An 18,359-nucleotide genomic window follows, 5' to 3' on the forward strand; every position below is an offset into this window, starting at 1 on the left:
TTTAGAGCTTTGACTTTTAATTCTCATACATTTTTTATTCAGCTTTGAAACGACCATATTGAGTGAACATATTGTTCTGAATATAAAGACTATGTTCTTTTTCTTGGAAATACATTGGAAAAAATTGGGTCATCATACTTAAGGTTTAGGCTTTTACCTGTCAATAATACAACCGCCAAATACTTGTAAATTGATCAGGAGTGAATTGAAGCCACCATTAAAATGCTATTAGTCATAGAAAAGCTTCTAGTCTGTTTTTTTCTCACTTGCAAGACTACAATATAAGTTTACTTCTATGTTAATGAGATTTTGGTAGACTGGTTTTCACACTGAAATAATATTAATTTGTACTGCAGGTTATTTTTATGGTATATGCTTTAGTTTTTTTTAAAGTGATTGTGTTGTGGTGGTACATTTTACAAGTATTACCATGCTTTAGTTACAATATATACACTAAAATATGCACTATGCAGATGCACTACAGCTCCCCCTAGTGTCTTCTATAGAGACTTTTGTCGTGTCGTGTCTGGTGTAGACACTGTGTTTATGTGTGTTGAAAAAACGGACACTCCCTGCGAAGTCAGACCTCACAGCTCAACTCACAAATCATGTACTTGCTCAATAACTGATTTTTGTTTATTTTAACCCCCCCAAAAATACGAATTGCAGCTTTAACGATACAGTGCCATGTTAAAATAAAAATTGATGATTGTGAGAATAAAGTCGTAACATTATTTATGAAGCTGATCTATCAGTTTATTGTAGTGATATCATGCTTTTTGTTGGAATACTGTAATTTGTAAGGTCTGTCACACCTGCCACACCGCCAATCTTTAAAGAAAAACAGTTATACCGCACGTTACACATTAATATTTGGTAGAATGCTTGTAACCAAACAGTTCTTGCCACCATTGACAACCATAGTAGGAAAATTTGCTTTATACATTTCTTTGTTCTGTTGAACACAAAAGAAGATATTTTGAAGAATGTAGGACAGAAAACAGTTCTGGGGCACTTTTGACTACCATTGTCTATTTTTTTTACTCCGAACAATGAAATGTATATACAGATTTCAAACAACTCCAGGGGGAGTAAATGATGACTGAATTTAATTTTTTTGTGAACTGTCCCTTTAAACTAATCTTCTGCTTTTACAGGCGTGTTGTGGAACCTGTCTTCGTGCGATTCCGTGAAGATGACGATTACTCGGGACGCTCTTGGCCCTCTCACCAACACTGTTATAATCCCTCACTCTGGTTGGGGTGCGGCCCCCCAGCGGGAGGACCAGAAGCTCAAGCTGCACTCGTCCCTGGTGCTGAGAAACACCACCGGATGCTTCAGGTACAGCCAACAAATGAGTCACACACATGCTGTGCAAACAAAAACACAATCACGCTTGTATCCTCTACCACCACCACTACAGAGACCGGCAGCGGCAACTTTTCAATACATCTCGAACAAATCTGTCGTATGATTGAGCATGTGATACTGTGTGTGTGTCACAGGAACCTGAGCTCAGCTGGAGAGGAGGCAAGAAGGCAGATGCGTTCCTGTGAAGGGCTGATCGATTCTCTCCTCTATATCATTAAAACTTGCGTGAACACTTCCGATTATGACAGCAAGGTGAGAATATCCCTCTGAATATGCAGAATAGCTCTGTTTTAAAACCAAGCGAGCTGCCTCCCACCGGAAATGTTACAGTTAAATGACCATGAACGTTTGACCGATAGTGTATAAAGACTATAATAAATATTTATCTCCTTCTGCCGTCTTCTTGGATTGTTTTCATGGGATTACCCTCTCTGTGGTGCATCTGTATGCTCACACACATGAAGGCAGCTGACTAGGTTTTGGTACAGAGCTAATGTATCTGAAACTATCCAGTTTTCATGTAGACCAATGCTTTGGATTGCTGATCATATTTGAAATAAGTCTCAGACATTCTTGCCAAATATTTAAGTAATGGTCAGACACGAGATGAAAGCAGCTTGCTGGCAGTGGGTCTAGTTGCATAATAAAAAGGTGTTGTTGCATATTTTCTGTGCCACTCCTTGAAGGGTCAGAAGTGTATTGAGTGCCCCCTGCTGGCGCGTAGTGGGAATGTGTAGTTGTTTTCCTTATAAAATGTAGTGGGAGGATGCCATCTGCTGGAACAGGAAGAAATGGTTTCTTGTTTAGTATTTCTTTGTGGTGGTTTCTCACACTGCAGCCTTCTGTCACTTTCTGTCTCTTAAGATTGTGGAAAACTGCGTTTGCACTTTGAGGAACCTGTCGTACCGGCTTGAGCTGGAGATGCCTCCTTCCCGGTTGATGGGTACCCAAGACCTGGACACGCTCCTGGGCCCCGACTCGTCCAGTAAGCAGGTGGATTACAGCTGCTGGGGCCTCAGAAAGAAAAAGAAGAAGAGGTCCTGGCAGGATCAGCAGGTGATCTGCACTATATGAAATGACCGAACTTGGTATCCACATCCCAAAAATGCGATGGAAAATGTATTTTGCACATAAATTTGAATGTGCTTCAACGTTTTTGTCACTGAAATGAAATTACTTGCATTACATTAAATTGTTCTATGTAAATGGTCCTATAGTAAATACAGTACATTTTTGTAGTTGTGCTAGACCTATTCCTATAAAATATTGCATGGGAATTAAATTCAAACATTTATACTAATATTATTTAGCGTTTTATACATGTTCTATGTTTGCGTTTCACTTCAAAGTTCAATGCTAAAACTAACATTTATGGGTATTTGTGTAATCCCATGATGCAGTGGGATGGTGTCGGGCCCATTCCAGGATTTTCTGGGAGCCCGAAGGGGGCTGAGATGCTGTGGCATCCGTCTGTGGTTAAGCCGTACCTCACTCTGCTGGCAGAGAGCTCCAACCCGGCCACGCTGGAAGGGGCGGCTGGATCTCTGCAGAATCTTTCCGCAGGATCCTGGAGGGTAGGAATCTTGTGGTTGGAATAAACAGTCGCAGTGCTCGGGATAGAACAAAATTATATGAATGGTTATAACTGGCTAGTGAATAAAGAATTTGTCCAGCACACGTTTGACCAGACGTACAGTAGCTTCAAGGCTGTAATATACCTTTTTCTTCCTTAGATGCCCTTAGAGCAGGGGTTTTCAGACTTTATCATGCCAAGGATCCCTAAATATGATAAACCTTCTATGAGGGACCCCCTCTCTAAAATACATATCCATATTTCATTATAAAGATGCATTTAAAGTGTTAGACAAATAGTAAGTGTAATATTATAAAGACAACATATTGTTTGTAGAAATTAAACTGTAATAATCTCTAGTAGAATTTTACAACTTTTGCTTTCTCAAACAATTTCTGAGGACCCCTTAGAACATTCTGGAGTTCCAGTTTGAAAACCCCTGCCTTAGTGTACAACTGTTGGAATAGAAAATTTTAGTGATGCAACAAATAATGTCTGTTGAATTTAGGTTCTTTACACACCAGGAGGAAAGATAAATATAAAAAATGTTTAAATTGACCTTTGTTTAGAATAACTATATATATACAGTGAGGGAAATAAGTATTTGATCCCCTGCTGATTTTGTAAGTTTGCCTACTTACAAACAAATGAGGGGTCTATAATTTTTATGGTGGGTTTATTTTAACTGATAGACACAGAATATTAAAAAAAATCAGGGGAAAAAAATGTTATATAAAGGTTATAAATTGATTTGCATTTCAGTCAGTGAAATAAGTATTTGATCCCCAAGCAAAACATAACTTTGTACTTTGTGGAGAAACCCTTGTTGGCAAGCACAGAGGTCAGACATTTCTGATAGTTGGTCACCAGGTTTGCACATGTGTCCGGATACATTTAGTCCACTCCTCTGTCAATCTTTAAGGTTTCTTGGCTGTCGCTCAGCAAATTGGAGTTTTAGCCTCCTTCACAGAGGTTCTATAGGACTAGGGTCTAGAGACTGGCTAGGACATTTAATGTGCTTCTCCTTAAGCCACTATTTGGTTGTCTTGGCAATATGTTTTGCGTCTTTGTCATGTTAAAGGCTCATCCATGACCCATCTTCAGTGACCTAGTTAAGGGGAGGAGGTTCTCGTCCAAGATTTTACGGTACATGGGCCCGTCCCTCAGCCCCTCAATGCGGTGAAGTCATCCTGTATACCTGTAGCAGAGAAAAAGCCCTAAAGCAGAATGTTTCCAACACTGTGCTTCTCTGTAGACATGATGTTCTTGGGCTCATAGTCAGCATTTCTCTCCCTCCAAACACAGGAGTCCATTTTGGTCTCACAGCAGTGCCAGCACTTTCGCCAAAGCCTTTTCTGAATCATTTTATGTTCATTGTCAAACTTAAGACGAGCCAGGCGGGCCTTCTTGGGCAGGAGGACCTTGCGGGTGCTTCAGGATTTCAGTCTACTGTGGCATAGCGTGTTACCAATGTGTTACCAATGTTTTGCTTGCTAACTGTGTTCCCAACTGTCTTGAAATCATTAACAGGCTTCTTCCGTGTAGTTCTGGGCTGATCTTTAACATTTCTCATGATCATCTTTACCCCATTGGGGAAATATTGCAGGGAGCTCCAGAACAAGGGCATTTGATAGTTATTTTGTATATCTTCTATTTCCAAATAATCCACCACAGTTGTCTCCTTCTCACCAAGCTTCTGTCTGTAGCCTATTCAAGGTTTGTGCAGGTCTCCAATCTTGTCGCTGACATCCTTTAAAACCTATTTGGTCTGGACCATGGTGTTGGAGAGGTTGAACTGGAAGATACAGATTCTGTTGGCAGGCATCTTTTATATACATAACAAGCTGATTTAGGAGTACTTTCTTAAAGTGACAGGACTAATCTGTGGTCCATATAGGCACAGTAACCAATCTGTGGAGCCAGAATTCTTGCTAGTTGGTAGGGGATCAAATACTTATTTCACTGACTGAAATGCAAATCAATTTATAACCTTTATATAACATTTTTTTCCCCTGATTTTTTTTAATATTCTGTGTCTATCAGTTAAAATAAACCCACCATAAAAATTATAGACCCTTCATTTGTTTGTAAGTAGGCAAACTTACAAAATCAGCAGGGGATCAAATACTTATTTCCCTCACTGTATATATATATAATAAATAAGTGATCACATGTTCCTTGATCCTTTTTTTGAATATTGTGTATATTGTTTATCATTTTTCCATAACAATGATTATAAGTGTATTGATGTTATAACACTGTGACGTGTTTTAATTAATTTTATTCATTTATTTAGACAGTATACGATAAGTTGCTTTTTGACACACATTATAATCTTAACCTAACTTTTGCCTAATATGAGCCACAATATAGTGATAAAGAATGTACAACCAAGAACAATACGCATGTTCACTGTTTCAAAAATATTTGATGCAGATTCGTTAGTAACAGTCGGATTAAATTAAGTTTCATTTTGAACTTTCTGGCCCTTTTTTGCATTGGCCACGTTTTCACTCTGGACAAAATTTCAGTTCATCAGTAGAACAGTTTTCAATTTTTTAGAGGTGAAGATTTTAACCCGTTTTTCTCTGTCTCACTCATCAATCAGTTTGCAGCCTACATCCGTGCTGCTGTACGTAAAGAGAAGGGTTTGCCCATTTTGGTGGAATTACTGAGGATGGATAATGACAGGGTGGTTTGCTCTGTGGCAACTGCTCTACGGAACATGGCACTGGACGCCAGAAACAAAGAGCTCATCGGTCAGTCTCTCCACCTTATTGCAACTCATTAACATTAATTTATTTACATGTACGTTTGTGAAGTCATTGCTTTTTATTTCAAATAAATGTGTATTAAAGTTTGCTTAAATTGTTTTAAAGGAAAGTATGCCATGCGGGACCTGGTGACCCGTCTCCCTGACAACGGACCCTCTCTGCTGTCAGATGAGACCGTGGCAGCGGTCTGCTGTGCACTTCATGAGGTCACCAGCAGGAACATGGAGAACGCTCGGGCGCTCGCCCAGTCCGGTGGCATCGACAAGCTGGTCACAATAAGCAGAGGGCGTGGGGAGAGGTACATAACCTTCCTCTTTTCATGAGCCATAGAAATGGAGTAGTTTTATATGTCCAGTGGTTACTGTTGTAAAAATGACTATATACAGTGAGGGAAATAATTATTTGATCCCCTGCTGATTTTGTAAGTTTGCCTGCTTACAAAGAAATGAAGGGTCTATCATTTTATGGTGGGTTTATTTTAACTGATAGAGACAGAATATAAAAAAATCAGGGGGAAAATGTTATATAAAGGTTATAAATTGATTTGCAATTCAGTCAGTGAAATAAGTATTTGATCCCCGAGCAAAACATAACTTTGTACTTGGTGGAGAAACCCTTGTTGGCAAGCACAGAGATAAGACATTTCTGATAGTTGGTCACCAGGTTTGCACATGTGTCCGGATACATTTTAGTCCATTCCTCTGTCAATCTTTAAGGTTTCTTGGCTGTTGCTCAGCAAATTGGAGTTTTCGCCTTTATAATGTGGTTCGTTAAAAATTATAATGCGTAAAACAGACTGACAAAGTTGAGCTAATGTATGTTTGTCGATGGATACACATTTAATACCTACAACAAATCAAATAACGTAGACAAATTTCAATAGGATTGACATATGCTGTACAGTCATTTATGCTTTCATCACCCGGGTGTTGTGAGCGTGCGAGTGCAGGTGAGACCTGAATATCACATGTTGCTGTTTAAACTACACTCATTCAAGCCTTGCCGATTTAAACATTTAAGTGCATGATGATGCAGAAGAAAACTCGCTTGCTCGCTGTGAGAAGATCCGAAGCGCTCATAAGGAAAGTCTCAGACATGGCGCAAATATTGAGTCGTCTTTGAAGCGCTTAAACGGACAGATTCACACACGAAGTAGGTCAACATGCCCCTCTTGTCAAGTATCTTAACAAACATAGTAGGTTATGTCTTAAGTGAACGGACGAAAAACAACGCATGTGTACAGTATCAGTGTACTGGATCGGTTTCATTCTTAAAGCGACAGCAGCATATTCCCGCTCTCTGTTAAAAGTCAAGGGAATCACTCAATAGCTTCTGTAACTTCAATTATGATTCATCTTTATTTAATTTGTACATATGCAATGTTATGTTTTATTTGATTACTTTAATCCATTTCTACCTTAAAAGGTATATATAAAGTATCTTATTTTATTTTCTGCTTTGCTCTGTTGTTTTATTGGTGCTGTTACTTATTTTTATTTGTCAGTAGTCCCTTTTCCCTGAACATAGCACGAACCGAAACCGTGACACAAACCGAACCGTGAGTAATTTGAACCATTACACCCCTATTATTTTGTATTTCTTCTATTTCCAAATAATCGCACCAACAGTTGTCTTCTCACCAAGCTTCTGTCTGTAGCCTATTCAAGGTTTGTGCAGGTCTCCAATCTTGTCTCTGACATCCTTTAAAACCTATTTGGTCTGGACCATGGTGTTGGAGAGGTTGAACTGGAAGATACAGATTCTGTTGGCAGGCATCTTTTATATACATAACAAGCTGATTTAGGAGTACTTTCTTAAAGTGACAGGACTAATCTGTGGTCCATTTAGGCACATAACCAATCTGTGGAGCCAGAATTCTTGCTTGTTGGTAGGGGATCAAATACTTATTTCACTGACTGAAATGCAAATCAATTTATAACCTTTATATAACATTTTTACCCTGATTTTTTTTATATTCTGTCTCTTATCAGTTAAAATAAACCTACCATAAAAATTGTAGAGCAGGCAAACTTACAAAATCAAATATTTATTTCCCTCACTGTATATGGAGTCACAATGTTTTCTATGGACTTCCCCATCCAGGAAGCGTTTGAACTGTGCTTCCCTATTATTTCCAGATATTCCATGAAAGTGGTCAAGGCGGCAGCTCAGGTGCTCAACACTCTGTGGCAGTACAGAGATCTGCGCACCTTCTATAAAAAGGTATGTGTTCTGAATCAGTTGTCTCAGTTTAGAAACACTGATGTTCTCTTAGGACAATGTGTTCTGTTCTTTATTAGGATGGATGGAACCAGAATCACTTTATCACTCCAGTGTCGACGCTGGAACGAGACCGCTACCGTTCCCAACCCACCCTGCCGACCAGCAACGTTCAGATGTCACCTGTTATCCAATCAGGTGAGTTTATTCAAGCGTGCTTTTAGTATACTTCTTTTAAACAAAAAATAAAAAAGTACTGTATACTTTTATATGTACTTCTCAGAAATATACTTGAAATTACACTTGATACGTTTGATTTATACTGACAGAAAGATCGAAATATATTTTGGCTCATATTTTTAATTAATCTTTTAAACAAGCTGCACTTCAGATCGACATAAAGTACTGTTAAAATCATATTTCAAGTATACAATTGGATACATGTATAAATAAGAACACTGTATGCTTAAAGAGCAAAACAACAACAACAAATAATAGTATATAAATAACAGATATACAGTTACATTTAAAGTGTACAAAATTGTCATACTTAGGAGGTAGTGCCACCTCTTCTCCTGCCATGTTGGGTATCAGAGGGCACCGTTTAAATCAGCGAAGGACTCAGTCATCTATGCAACTTCATAATTATTATGGAGACGCCAACCGAAACACAACTCCATATACAGGTGAGCTTTACTCTATTTATAGAACATGCAAAAGCCATCTTTTTTAGAACTGTAGGTGCTACTGTGCTGACTGGACTATAAAATTCATTTTTTTATCACCTTCAGAGGTGAGGAAAACATATTAATCAATGATGTCATAAACATATAACGTAATCAATATGACTAGTACTATTATTGGCACAGCCAGTTCATGGCACAGCTCTCACCTTAGGGTCATGTCTATGAATTAAGAAGCTGGACTGACGCATGCTTCACTCAGCACACGCTCTTCAACTAACAGAGCAATCGCATTTGTTCTCCTGTCTGGTTAGATGCTTTAATGGTCATTCATTTAAAACCTCTTGACCTCCGTAGTTACACTGTATTGATTGGTGGTACTTCAGACTGGAGGGTCTGATTATGTGGCTGCGATTCTAAAAGTGAACTCTGCATTGGCCAGCTGAATCCTTTCTTCCCATCTAACCTTTAGACTCTCCACCCTAGAGTCTGAGACTTAAAATATGAAGTATAAAACGTCAAACATTACATTATTAGATATTGCAGTTACTTAATTGGTGTGCAGGGCTATATCAAGTATTAGTATACTGGTAGAATATTGTTTTAGAAATAATGTTTAGGTATTTTAATTTTGTGTTTATGTATGTTTAGGGTCTGGAAAGCAGTCAGCTTATTTCATTAGCTCGTATCCCTCTCCTTCAGCAGAGGAGTCCTGCAGGTCACAGGTGAGTTTTATTCTTATCTCTCAGGCAGAAATTATACTTTAAGCTAACTGCACCCAGACACCATGTACAAAGTACATACTGCAGATTGTATGCATATACTGCAACTACAAATATCTGCAAAAACAGGCGTTTGCTTTAAAAGCACATCCTTTGTGGGTCTTTCAATAAAACAGGCACCTTTCTGAATTTATGTGGATATTTTCAACATACATTTATTTGAGAATTTAGGCATTATTTCAAGCATTCTGTCTATAGTTAATTGTGCCATTTCAAGCGAAATAAACCAGATTTAATGGTAAGAGGGTTGACAATTTGACAGTGCGCTAAGCCACTACTTCTGTCTTAAGTTCATGAATCTAAAAAGAAAAAAAATATTATGTTGATATTTCTACAAATATCCGGTTATCAGTAATCAGTTTATTGCACAAATTCAAGGTATAACAGGGTTGACATTTAACAAGTAACAAAATAAAATAAAGTGTTTGTTTACTTATTCTTGCAGATTTTCGCATAATACTGTATAAGACATTATTTTTTCATTTTGCCAGCTATTTTTGTCAAATAGTACATCATTTTGATAATAAATGGTAGTAATAGGGTAGACATTAAAGTAATCTGGGAACCGGGGACACAATGTAAAATCTTGTACATTATACATATAAAAAATCTGCTAGCTTTTATGTCCTGTAAAAATGGACATTATAGCCAAGTGAACAACCATTTACATGAGAAATATAAGGTCATTGGAAAGTCATTGGATTTTTGTAAGTGCATTAAAAAAATCCCTGTAATGTAACGTGTTGTTGAAGATGTTAATGAGGGTCACAAAAGGCAGCCATTTTGAAAACTGACCCTTGTTTTATCTTCCAGCATGGCCAGCTCTATTACCCAGAAGAGGCCAATCAAAGCACCTACGACACTTACGGAATGTACCTGTCGTCTCCGATGGGCTACGAGGACGCTTACCTGGACGAGCCTGTTCGATATCCCGTGGTGAGCGAGAGGCAGGTGCTCAAACCCAATACCAACTACGTAGACTTCTACTCCAGCACACGCAGGCCTTCATATAGAACTCAACCCTACCCAGCCTCACCTGACTCATGGGTGTAGGCGTGTATGTGTGTCTGTGTATTTGTTCATGTAATGTGTAGCCATAGATAGACTATTGCAAGGAGATGTCGCTCCGTAAGACATATCTGGGTCTGTGGATTCCAGGAGTATTCCGAGACCGTTGTATGTACAAGCTTTTGAAGTGACTGGTTCATTTTCATCGGAGGAATTTCATGTGTTTTGCGTGTGTGAGCACAAGCTGTTGCAACTGGAGTGGATTTCAGTTTACATGCGTGCGTCTACGCGTGGAAGAGTTGTGTGCATGACTGATGACCGATTACGTGCACCATGAACTTGAATTTGTTTGGTCTGGGATTGAATGTGAGCCAAAGATTTTACTTATCATTCGCTCTTGTGAGTGCTCAAGGTCTAATTTAATGAGAGGTTGAACCATCTTTTTACGTTTTTATTCTTCAACGGCATGTTTGAAATGAAAAGTCATCTCAGTTCTTGAGCCAAATAAACAGATGTAACGAAATTACGTATTGGCTGAAAAGTCTAATAAAGATATAATAGTTGTGTAAAAATATAAAGAAACAAACTAATGTTCTGTGCATTGGAAAACAAACCGTCCTTTTGTCTGGTCTCATTGCTGTAGCCAACTTAATGTAAAGATTAATGTATGTTCCATGGAGTCTTGTACAACTACGTCAGTTTATTGTACAACCGTGATCTGTGCTCCTACGCACAACAAACTGTGCCATGATAAATTGCTATGTAGAACTGTCTGTATATGTCAGAGACCTTATGGAGACGAAAGTTATTACTATTACAGTATTTAGATGTAATAAAGATAACATTTGTTTTTGTAATGTCTTGTTGGATTATGTTGTTTGTTCTGCCACCATAATGAGCTGCAGTTTGATTTTAGTAAGCACTTTTAACAGCACTTACTGTGCATCTTACATAATACCTCTTATCTTAGAACAGTATATACAACAGTTCAGTGTAAAAACTGGAATACAGTACATAACACGACTTGTGAAATCTGAGGAGAAATATCATTGTTAAAAGGTAATTATTGAAGTAACATTACAATGTATTATACAACATTCATATATTCAGTTCCTATAATCAATTCAAGTTTATTTATATAACGATTTTTAAAGTGTTGCATTGTTTCAAAGCAGCTTTACATGAAAAAAAGGTAAAGACAAATACAGTGTATACTATACATACACAATACACTCCTGAACAAAATCTTAAGACCGGGGGAAACATTACAAGTATTCGCATTTCTTGCTGGTGGATCGTAACCAGGTTATAAGTACTGCTTCAAACTGCCAAAACAAGAAACGGGAGCAAGAGACAAAAAACAGTAGGCAATTTATTGAACACTTCATTTAAACTCAAACATGAAGTGCGCAAACAGGCTGTTCATCAGCTGCTCAAAAGTTTAAGACCATAGCCTTAAAAAGTTAAAATATGCACAAAAATATGACTTTTATGTCATTGTTCTTCAGGCAGTCACACTGTAATATGATCTCCTGATGGCAAAGGCAAAAAGGCTTTCTGTCTTTAAACGTGGCAGGATTGTTGAGCTGCACAAGCAAGGGCTGCCGAGGTTGGACGCAGTAAGACAGTCATTGCAAATTTCTTAAAAGATCCTGAGAGTTATGGGACAAAAAAGTCAAATGGTAGACCCCAAAAAATTTCACCTGCACTGAGCCGGAGGATCCGACTGGCTGTCCGTGAAGACACAGGGCGATCCTCAACCCAAATTAAGGCCCTTACTGATGCTGACCGCAGCCCAATAACCGTAAGACGGCATCTGCGAGAGAAGGGCTTCAAGAACAAAAAACTTCTTCAAAAGCCACGTCTCCTTCCACGCCACAAACTTGCCCATTTGGAATTTGCAAGGGAGCACCAAACATGAGACATTGACAGGTGGAAAAGGTTTTATTCTCTGATGAGAAAAAAATTACCTGGATGGTCCTGATGGCTTCCAACGTTACTGGCATGACAAGGAGATCCCATTGGAGATGTTTTCTACGCGGCACAGTTTTGGAGGCTCCATCATGATGTGGGGTGCTTTGGAGCTTCAGGTTGTGCAGGGCCGTCAAACGGCGGCTGGCTTTGTGGACATGTTGCAGTGGGCATCCCTCTTGACTGAGGGCCCTCGTCTGTGCGGTAATCACTGGGTCTTTCAATACATTACATTTATTAATTTGGCAGACGCTTTTATCCAAAGCGACTTTCAAGTAGGAGAGCATATAAACACGCTAAACAGTGCCGTTTGTTTACAAGTCCATGCTACTAGGAGGATTAAAGCTGGAGTAAGCAAAGGAGAGAATGACCGACAAGATTCTTTTTTTTATGACAGACAGACAGTTATTGGTATATGCGGAAAAGGTATGTTTTGAGCTGTTATTTGAAAGTTGTGAAGGATGCTGCAGTTCGGGTGGAGGCTGGTAGTTCATTCCACCACAGGGGAACTGAATGAGTAAAGGTTTTTGCAAGCGATTTGGTGCCTCGCTGTGATGGAACAACCAGGCGTCGCTCATTTTCAGACCGAAGATGACCGGAGGGGATGTAGACCTGTAGCGCTGACTTAAGGTAAATGGGCGAATTTGACGTTATCGTTCTGAAGGCAAGTGTCAGAGATTTAAACTTGATGCGGGCGACAACTGGCAGCCAGTGACGTGAAATCAGGAGGGGTGTTACATGGGTTCTTTTAGGCTGATTGAAAACTAGACATGCAGGTGCATTCTGGATCATTTGCATGGGCTTGACTGCATTGGTTGGAAGTCCGGCCAGTAGAGAATTGCAGTAGTCCAGACTTGATATGACCAGAGCTTGGTCACTCTCTTGGACCATCTTGCATGTTCCCCTGATCTAAATCCCATTGAGAACGTTTGGGGATGGATGGCAAGGGATGTTTACAAAAACGGACGTCAGTTCCAGAGCGTGGATGCCATTCGTGAAGCCATCTTCACCACATGGAGCAACGTTGCCACCAGCCTCCTGGAAACAGTCACATCAAGCATGCCTAAACGAGTGTTTGAAGTGATCAACAAGAACGGTGGGGCTACTCACTGGTCCATTTTTGACACTTTTAGTTCTGTTGTGGGGTTTTTTTGGGTTGTTTTTGTATTTAAATGTGCTGGCTGGAGGAGGGAAAACATCACTTCTCTCCAACTTTTTTTATAAACAAGGGCTATAGGGGTTTCACACTGAGCCAACAAATGGCAACAAAAACCAACGCTAGGGATTTTCTCCACTGGTTACAACACATTTAATTAGAAAATATAATTGTCAATGACATTATGTAGTGCTTATTTTGATCTTTCAAAAACACAACAATAAAATTATACCATGACAATCTCGCTTATATTACATATACAGTACAACTTGTATTAACACAACAAATGAAGACAAATGACATGCTACAGTTTATCAGCGTGGTAGCATAAAATAAATGAACGATATCTGGATTTTCCTTTTACTTTAAAGCAAAGTATGTTTTTGAATGATTCTTCCCTCCTGTTAATTTCTGTGTTGCTATTGGTTTTCCTTTAGAATTTATTAATATCTTATACATTTTGAAGTGAATGACTTTTTACATTTGGTTTAAAATAAAGTATATTGCAACATATGACATTATATGTTATTTTTAAATAATTACTTGTGTATTTTACTGGCACCTTTTTCTGCAAGTGGCATAATTGAGATCATTTTCAAAATTATGAATGCAAAGTTATATTGGAAATAGAGGCTTGTAGTTACATACCATTGTGCTTACCATTTTTTGTTTTATCTATGGATTTTTCCTGTTCTGTTCATATTTTTCAATATTTTTCAATTTTCTGTTCTGTATTAAAAGTGTTAGAATGGAAATGGTGAAACCTCTCTTAAATTAAAATCAAGAAAAGCACGCCTTGAGACAGTTATTAGAGTTCAATGCCTGATATTAGCTCGCTGTCTAACTTTGTAAAGCTACACATTGTGAGGACAGTAAAAGTAAATGTACATTTGTACTGTCCTTTTTGTTGTTTAGTAAATACGTCCAGACATCACCCACATTAATTACTGACATTTATCGATTTATGAATTTGATATCTTATTAATATAATCTTTATTTACCTGAAATGTATTTGTCTTTGTTTTTATTTATTATGGTCCACTATTTATAAATTGAGGACAATCAAAGACTGATGAACCACACTGAAGAGTTTTGTTAAAAAATATTACAGTGGTTTAGAGTAACTTCACACAGTCTTTCAAACAAAACAATACCTTTGATAACGCAGACTAGACACGCCAACGGCACCCAGATACTGAATAATAATAATAAAATAATACTATTTATGTGTTTAGGTACAGTAAAATCATCATTTTTGTTTCATTCTGTGAACTACTAACAACATTTCTCCCAAATTTCAAGTAAAAATATTGTTTCTTTTTGCATTTATTTGCAGAAAATTAAAACTGGATTAACAGGTAAAAATAACAGAATAGATGCTCTGTATTTTTCAGACCTCAAACACTTCAAAGACAACAAGTTCATATTCACCTTAAAACAATACAACAGTCATATTTCTACATGTATTTAGGAAAAGTTCAAAAATATATTTTTTTGTGATAACCTTGGTTTTTTATCAAAGTTTATGTCACTGAGGTTTGAGTTTATTGAAATACAACAAACACTGGACTCGAATGACCACAATACATCTAGAAATGCTCATTTGAAATGAAAATTTGGAATGGTCTCTAAATGTTTTGGACAAGCCCACACCTTGCTTTCCCTATAGCTCAGTGGTTAGAGCATGGCGCTAGCAACGCCAAGGCAATGGGTTTGATCCCAGGGATTGCACATACTTAGAAAACAAATGGATAGTATAATGCAATGTAAGTCGCTCTGGATAAAAGCATCTGCCAAATGCGTAAATGTAATAATGAAGTGTATAGTATAACGCTTTGGATAAAAGTGTCTGCCAAATGCATACAAATGTAAATGTAATACGTCAGAGTTACATAAATGTTTTTACTTACTGAAGTTTTGGGGATTCTTTAATCACAGGCTGCAGTTTCACAAGAACTTCATCTGCTTTATTCTGAGATCCAATAAATGTATTTAGACTAAGTTCATCCAAATGCAACACAAAAACTAAAGCTGCCCGCTATGAAGAGGAGAATTTGGAGTGTCCTACTGATTTAGATTGCAGTGACTCATCGCCCAGTTCCCCCTGTTGCTGTTCTCCTGGATTGCGTCTCAATCTGTCTCACCTCATGCTCAATACTGATCTCTCCACTTTCACTCTCCGTGATGTAGATCTCATTCAGCAGAGTTGAGTTACTCTGCTTCGATGTTCCCTCATGCACACTCAAACGTCTTCCTTAGATTTGTTTTGAATGTGTTGAGGACTTCAGAGTCCTGTCTGTAAAAGCAAAACACCAGATTATAATATAAATATGGGAATCAAGTATATGGTATAGTGTATGCTTTTTGTAGCTATGGCACGTGATGTATCATTAATAGAATATTTGTATTATTTATAAGGTGTTGTAATAATCATGTGAATCATATGAGAACTCATCGTAGCATCTAAAAACAGGATGAAAATCCAACAATTTACCTGAAACCAGGACACGTGTCTTCATTGAATTCTTGTGGTTGATTCCCAGAGTGCAGATGTCCTACAGACATGTTCTGTTCCCACTGACCCGGACAGCAGGAAACCAAAATCAGACAAATTTTACACAGTCGCGTGAAGTCAACCACACTTGTTGTCCCATTGTTGTTATTTGGGACAAGATCGATCTTCATTAAAGTCAGTCAGTCAACGGCGACAAACCCATCAGAACTGTGATGACAAAGGGAGTCGCTGGCATTGGAAAAACAGTGTCTGTGCAGAAGTTCATTATGGACTGGGCTGAAGAGAAAGAAAATCAGGATGTCCACCTCATATTTCCACTTCCTTTTAGACAGATGAATTTGATGATGAATAGAACACTCAGTCTTTTAGATCTTCTTCATCTTTTCTATTCAGATACGAAAGAAAAGAAAATATCCAGTGGTGAATATAAAGTGTTGTTCATCTTTGATGGCTTGGATGAGTGTCGTGTCTCTGGATTTNCTGAGAGAGGATGCCCGCTGCTGTCTGTCGACTGATGGGCTGGAGCGCCAGCTTGTTTGCAGGGTGAACGTCAAGGCGTTTTTGAACCTGTCAAATGCATGAAATGAAGTTCAGCTAATTACATGAATTGTTATTGGATTTCAATCGTAATAGTGGCTCATCTCACTTGAGGAACAACAGAGGTGAACTGCCCAGCAGGAAGTGATTCACTGCTGCTGTCCTGCTTCTCAGTCTGGGTCTTCCGCTCATTGTGGTGAGACAGAGAGACCCGCAACGCCCTGCCGGCAACCATACGCCCGTTCATGACCGACGCAGCAGTAGTCTCATCTTCGAGGGTGGAGAAGCTGACAAATCCAAACCCTCTGCTGCGTCCGGCCTCCATCATCAACTGAACGGAGAGAAGCACTCGTTGAAGTCTTTCACTTTAATTGTTATTGACTAATCACAATAAGACAATAAGCATCATACCTTGGCACTGATGATGCTTCCAAAGGGTGAGAACGCTCTGTACAGCTGCTGCTCACTGAAGCTGTAGGGCAGATTACACACGTACAGACTCACCCCCTGTTTAACAGACAAGATCCAGTCGGTTACACAAGAACATTTCAACATTCACTAAAGATTTGTTAAGTTATAAAACGCTTTGGATACCGGGTAGTGCCTCTCATTGTCCTGGGCCATGACCTTCGGCTCAACGTGACGCTCCTCAAAGGTTTTAAAGTGGCCAATGGACCTTTAAAACACAAACCAAATGAGCTCGACTCTATACGATTAGACGAGACAAAGTACAAGATGTACAACTGAGATCCACTTACACTAGCTGGTCGTCCAACAACATGCCATCAAGAGCTTTGATGGCCTTCTCTGCCGCTTCAAAGGTGGCAAAGTGGACGAATCCATAACCTTTGGATCCATTTGCATCACAGACCACCTTGACAAACCAAGATGAATTCAGACATCAACACATGATCTACCTTATATACGAAAACAATCAAACTGCAGATGTTACCTTGCAGGACAGGATCTTCCCAAAATGTGAGAAGCTGTCATGAAGGCTGGCACCATCGATGCTGCTGGCCAGACCCTTGATGAAGATGTTCCCGACCCCAGTCGTCCTCAGAGTGGAATCACGCTGGGAGAACATGATTCGCATGGGTCTGCCCAGAAGATCCTGACACATCAGGGCGTCCATGGCACTCTCAGCTGAAAGACAGAGTTGATAAGAGACAAGACGTAGCAATTTTATTTATATGGCACACTTCATATAGCTTAATTTAAAGATGATTTACAGGGAAAAGAAACATCAGAGAGAAAAAGACACAGGACTGTAAATTACAAATTCAAAATGTTTATTAGCAAGACGTTAAGGTGAAGAATGGAGAGATAACTTACCATTGGCGAGGTTAACAAAGTTAACATAACCATACCGCAGGGATCGCCAAGTCACCCTGTCTCTGCAGACCCGCACGGACTGGATCGGACCGAACGGGCTGAACGTCTGATGGAGGATGAACTCGGACACTTCTGGATGAAGATCCCCCACGAACAACGAGGCGATCTGATCCCTCGGTACGCCAGCTGCACAAGAGTTTCCTCCGATGAACGATGTCATCTGACCTGTGAAAATAACCAACTCACAGAATGAGAATACGTTAAATACAAGAAATGTTAAAACAAGACAAAAATACGACAGTAAGTAATTCAGATGAAAGTGTATTGTTAAATGAATGAATTAACGAAATGAATCTATTCATAAAAGTTCAGAAATGTAAAAGCAAATCTGAAAATCGCTCCGTCTCATCCAGCGGCTCGTCAAACGAATGTTT

The 18,359-nt window shown here is 38.9% G+C and overlaps 2 protein-coding genes across 6 annotated transcripts in view; one reads left to right on the forward strand and one right to left on the reverse strand.

The window, feature by feature from the left end:
- pkp4 (plakophilin 4) overlaps positions 1–11,268 on the forward strand; it is a 31,423-nt gene extending 20,155 nt beyond the window's left edge. For all 5 annotated transcript variants that reach the window (XM_057337062.1, XM_057337064.1, XM_057337063.1 and 2 more), the window contains 11 exons: positions 1,158–1,341; positions 1,506–1,623; positions 2,236–2,427; positions 2,772–2,945; positions 5,553–5,703; positions 5,824–6,016; positions 7,857–7,941; positions 8,019–8,136; positions 8,493–8,624; positions 9,273–9,346; positions 10,217–11,268. In XM_057337062.1, coding sequence (XP_057193045.1) covers positions 1,158–1,341; positions 1,506–1,623; positions 2,236–2,427; positions 2,772–2,945; positions 5,553–5,703; positions 5,824–6,016; positions 7,857–7,941; positions 8,019–8,136; positions 8,493–8,624; positions 9,273–9,346; positions 10,217–10,456 — 1,661 coding nt within the window. In that variant the 3' untranslated portion in view covers positions 10,457–11,268. The remainder of the gene's footprint in view (positions 1–1,157; positions 1,342–1,505; positions 1,624–2,235; positions 2,428–2,771; positions 2,946–5,552; positions 5,704–5,823; positions 6,017–7,856; positions 7,942–8,018; positions 8,137–8,492; positions 8,625–9,272; positions 9,347–10,216) is intronic.
- A 5,223-nt stretch (positions 11,269–16,491) lies between these two features.
- LOC130557298 (polyadenylate-binding protein 1-like) lies at positions 16,492–18,147 on the reverse strand. The gene is made up of 6 exons (XM_057338960.1): positions 17,543–18,147; positions 17,349–17,464; positions 17,185–17,266; positions 17,002–17,097; positions 16,700–16,921; positions 16,492–16,620 (listed from the first exon to the last, which is right to left on the reverse strand). Exons 1-6 carry the CDS (start codon positions 17,723–17,725, stop codon positions 16,492–16,494), a joined length of 828 nt encoding a protein of 275 aa, XP_057194943.1. The 5' UTR covers positions 17,726–18,147.
- Positions 18,148–18,359: the final 212 nt, after the last annotated feature.

Source organism: Triplophysa rosa, linkage group LG7 (assembly GCF_024868665.1).
Source record: "Triplophysa rosa linkage group LG7, Trosa_1v2, whole genome shotgun sequence".
Classification (NCBI taxonomy): domain Eukaryota; kingdom Metazoa; phylum Chordata; class Actinopteri; order Cypriniformes; family Nemacheilidae; genus Triplophysa; species Triplophysa rosa.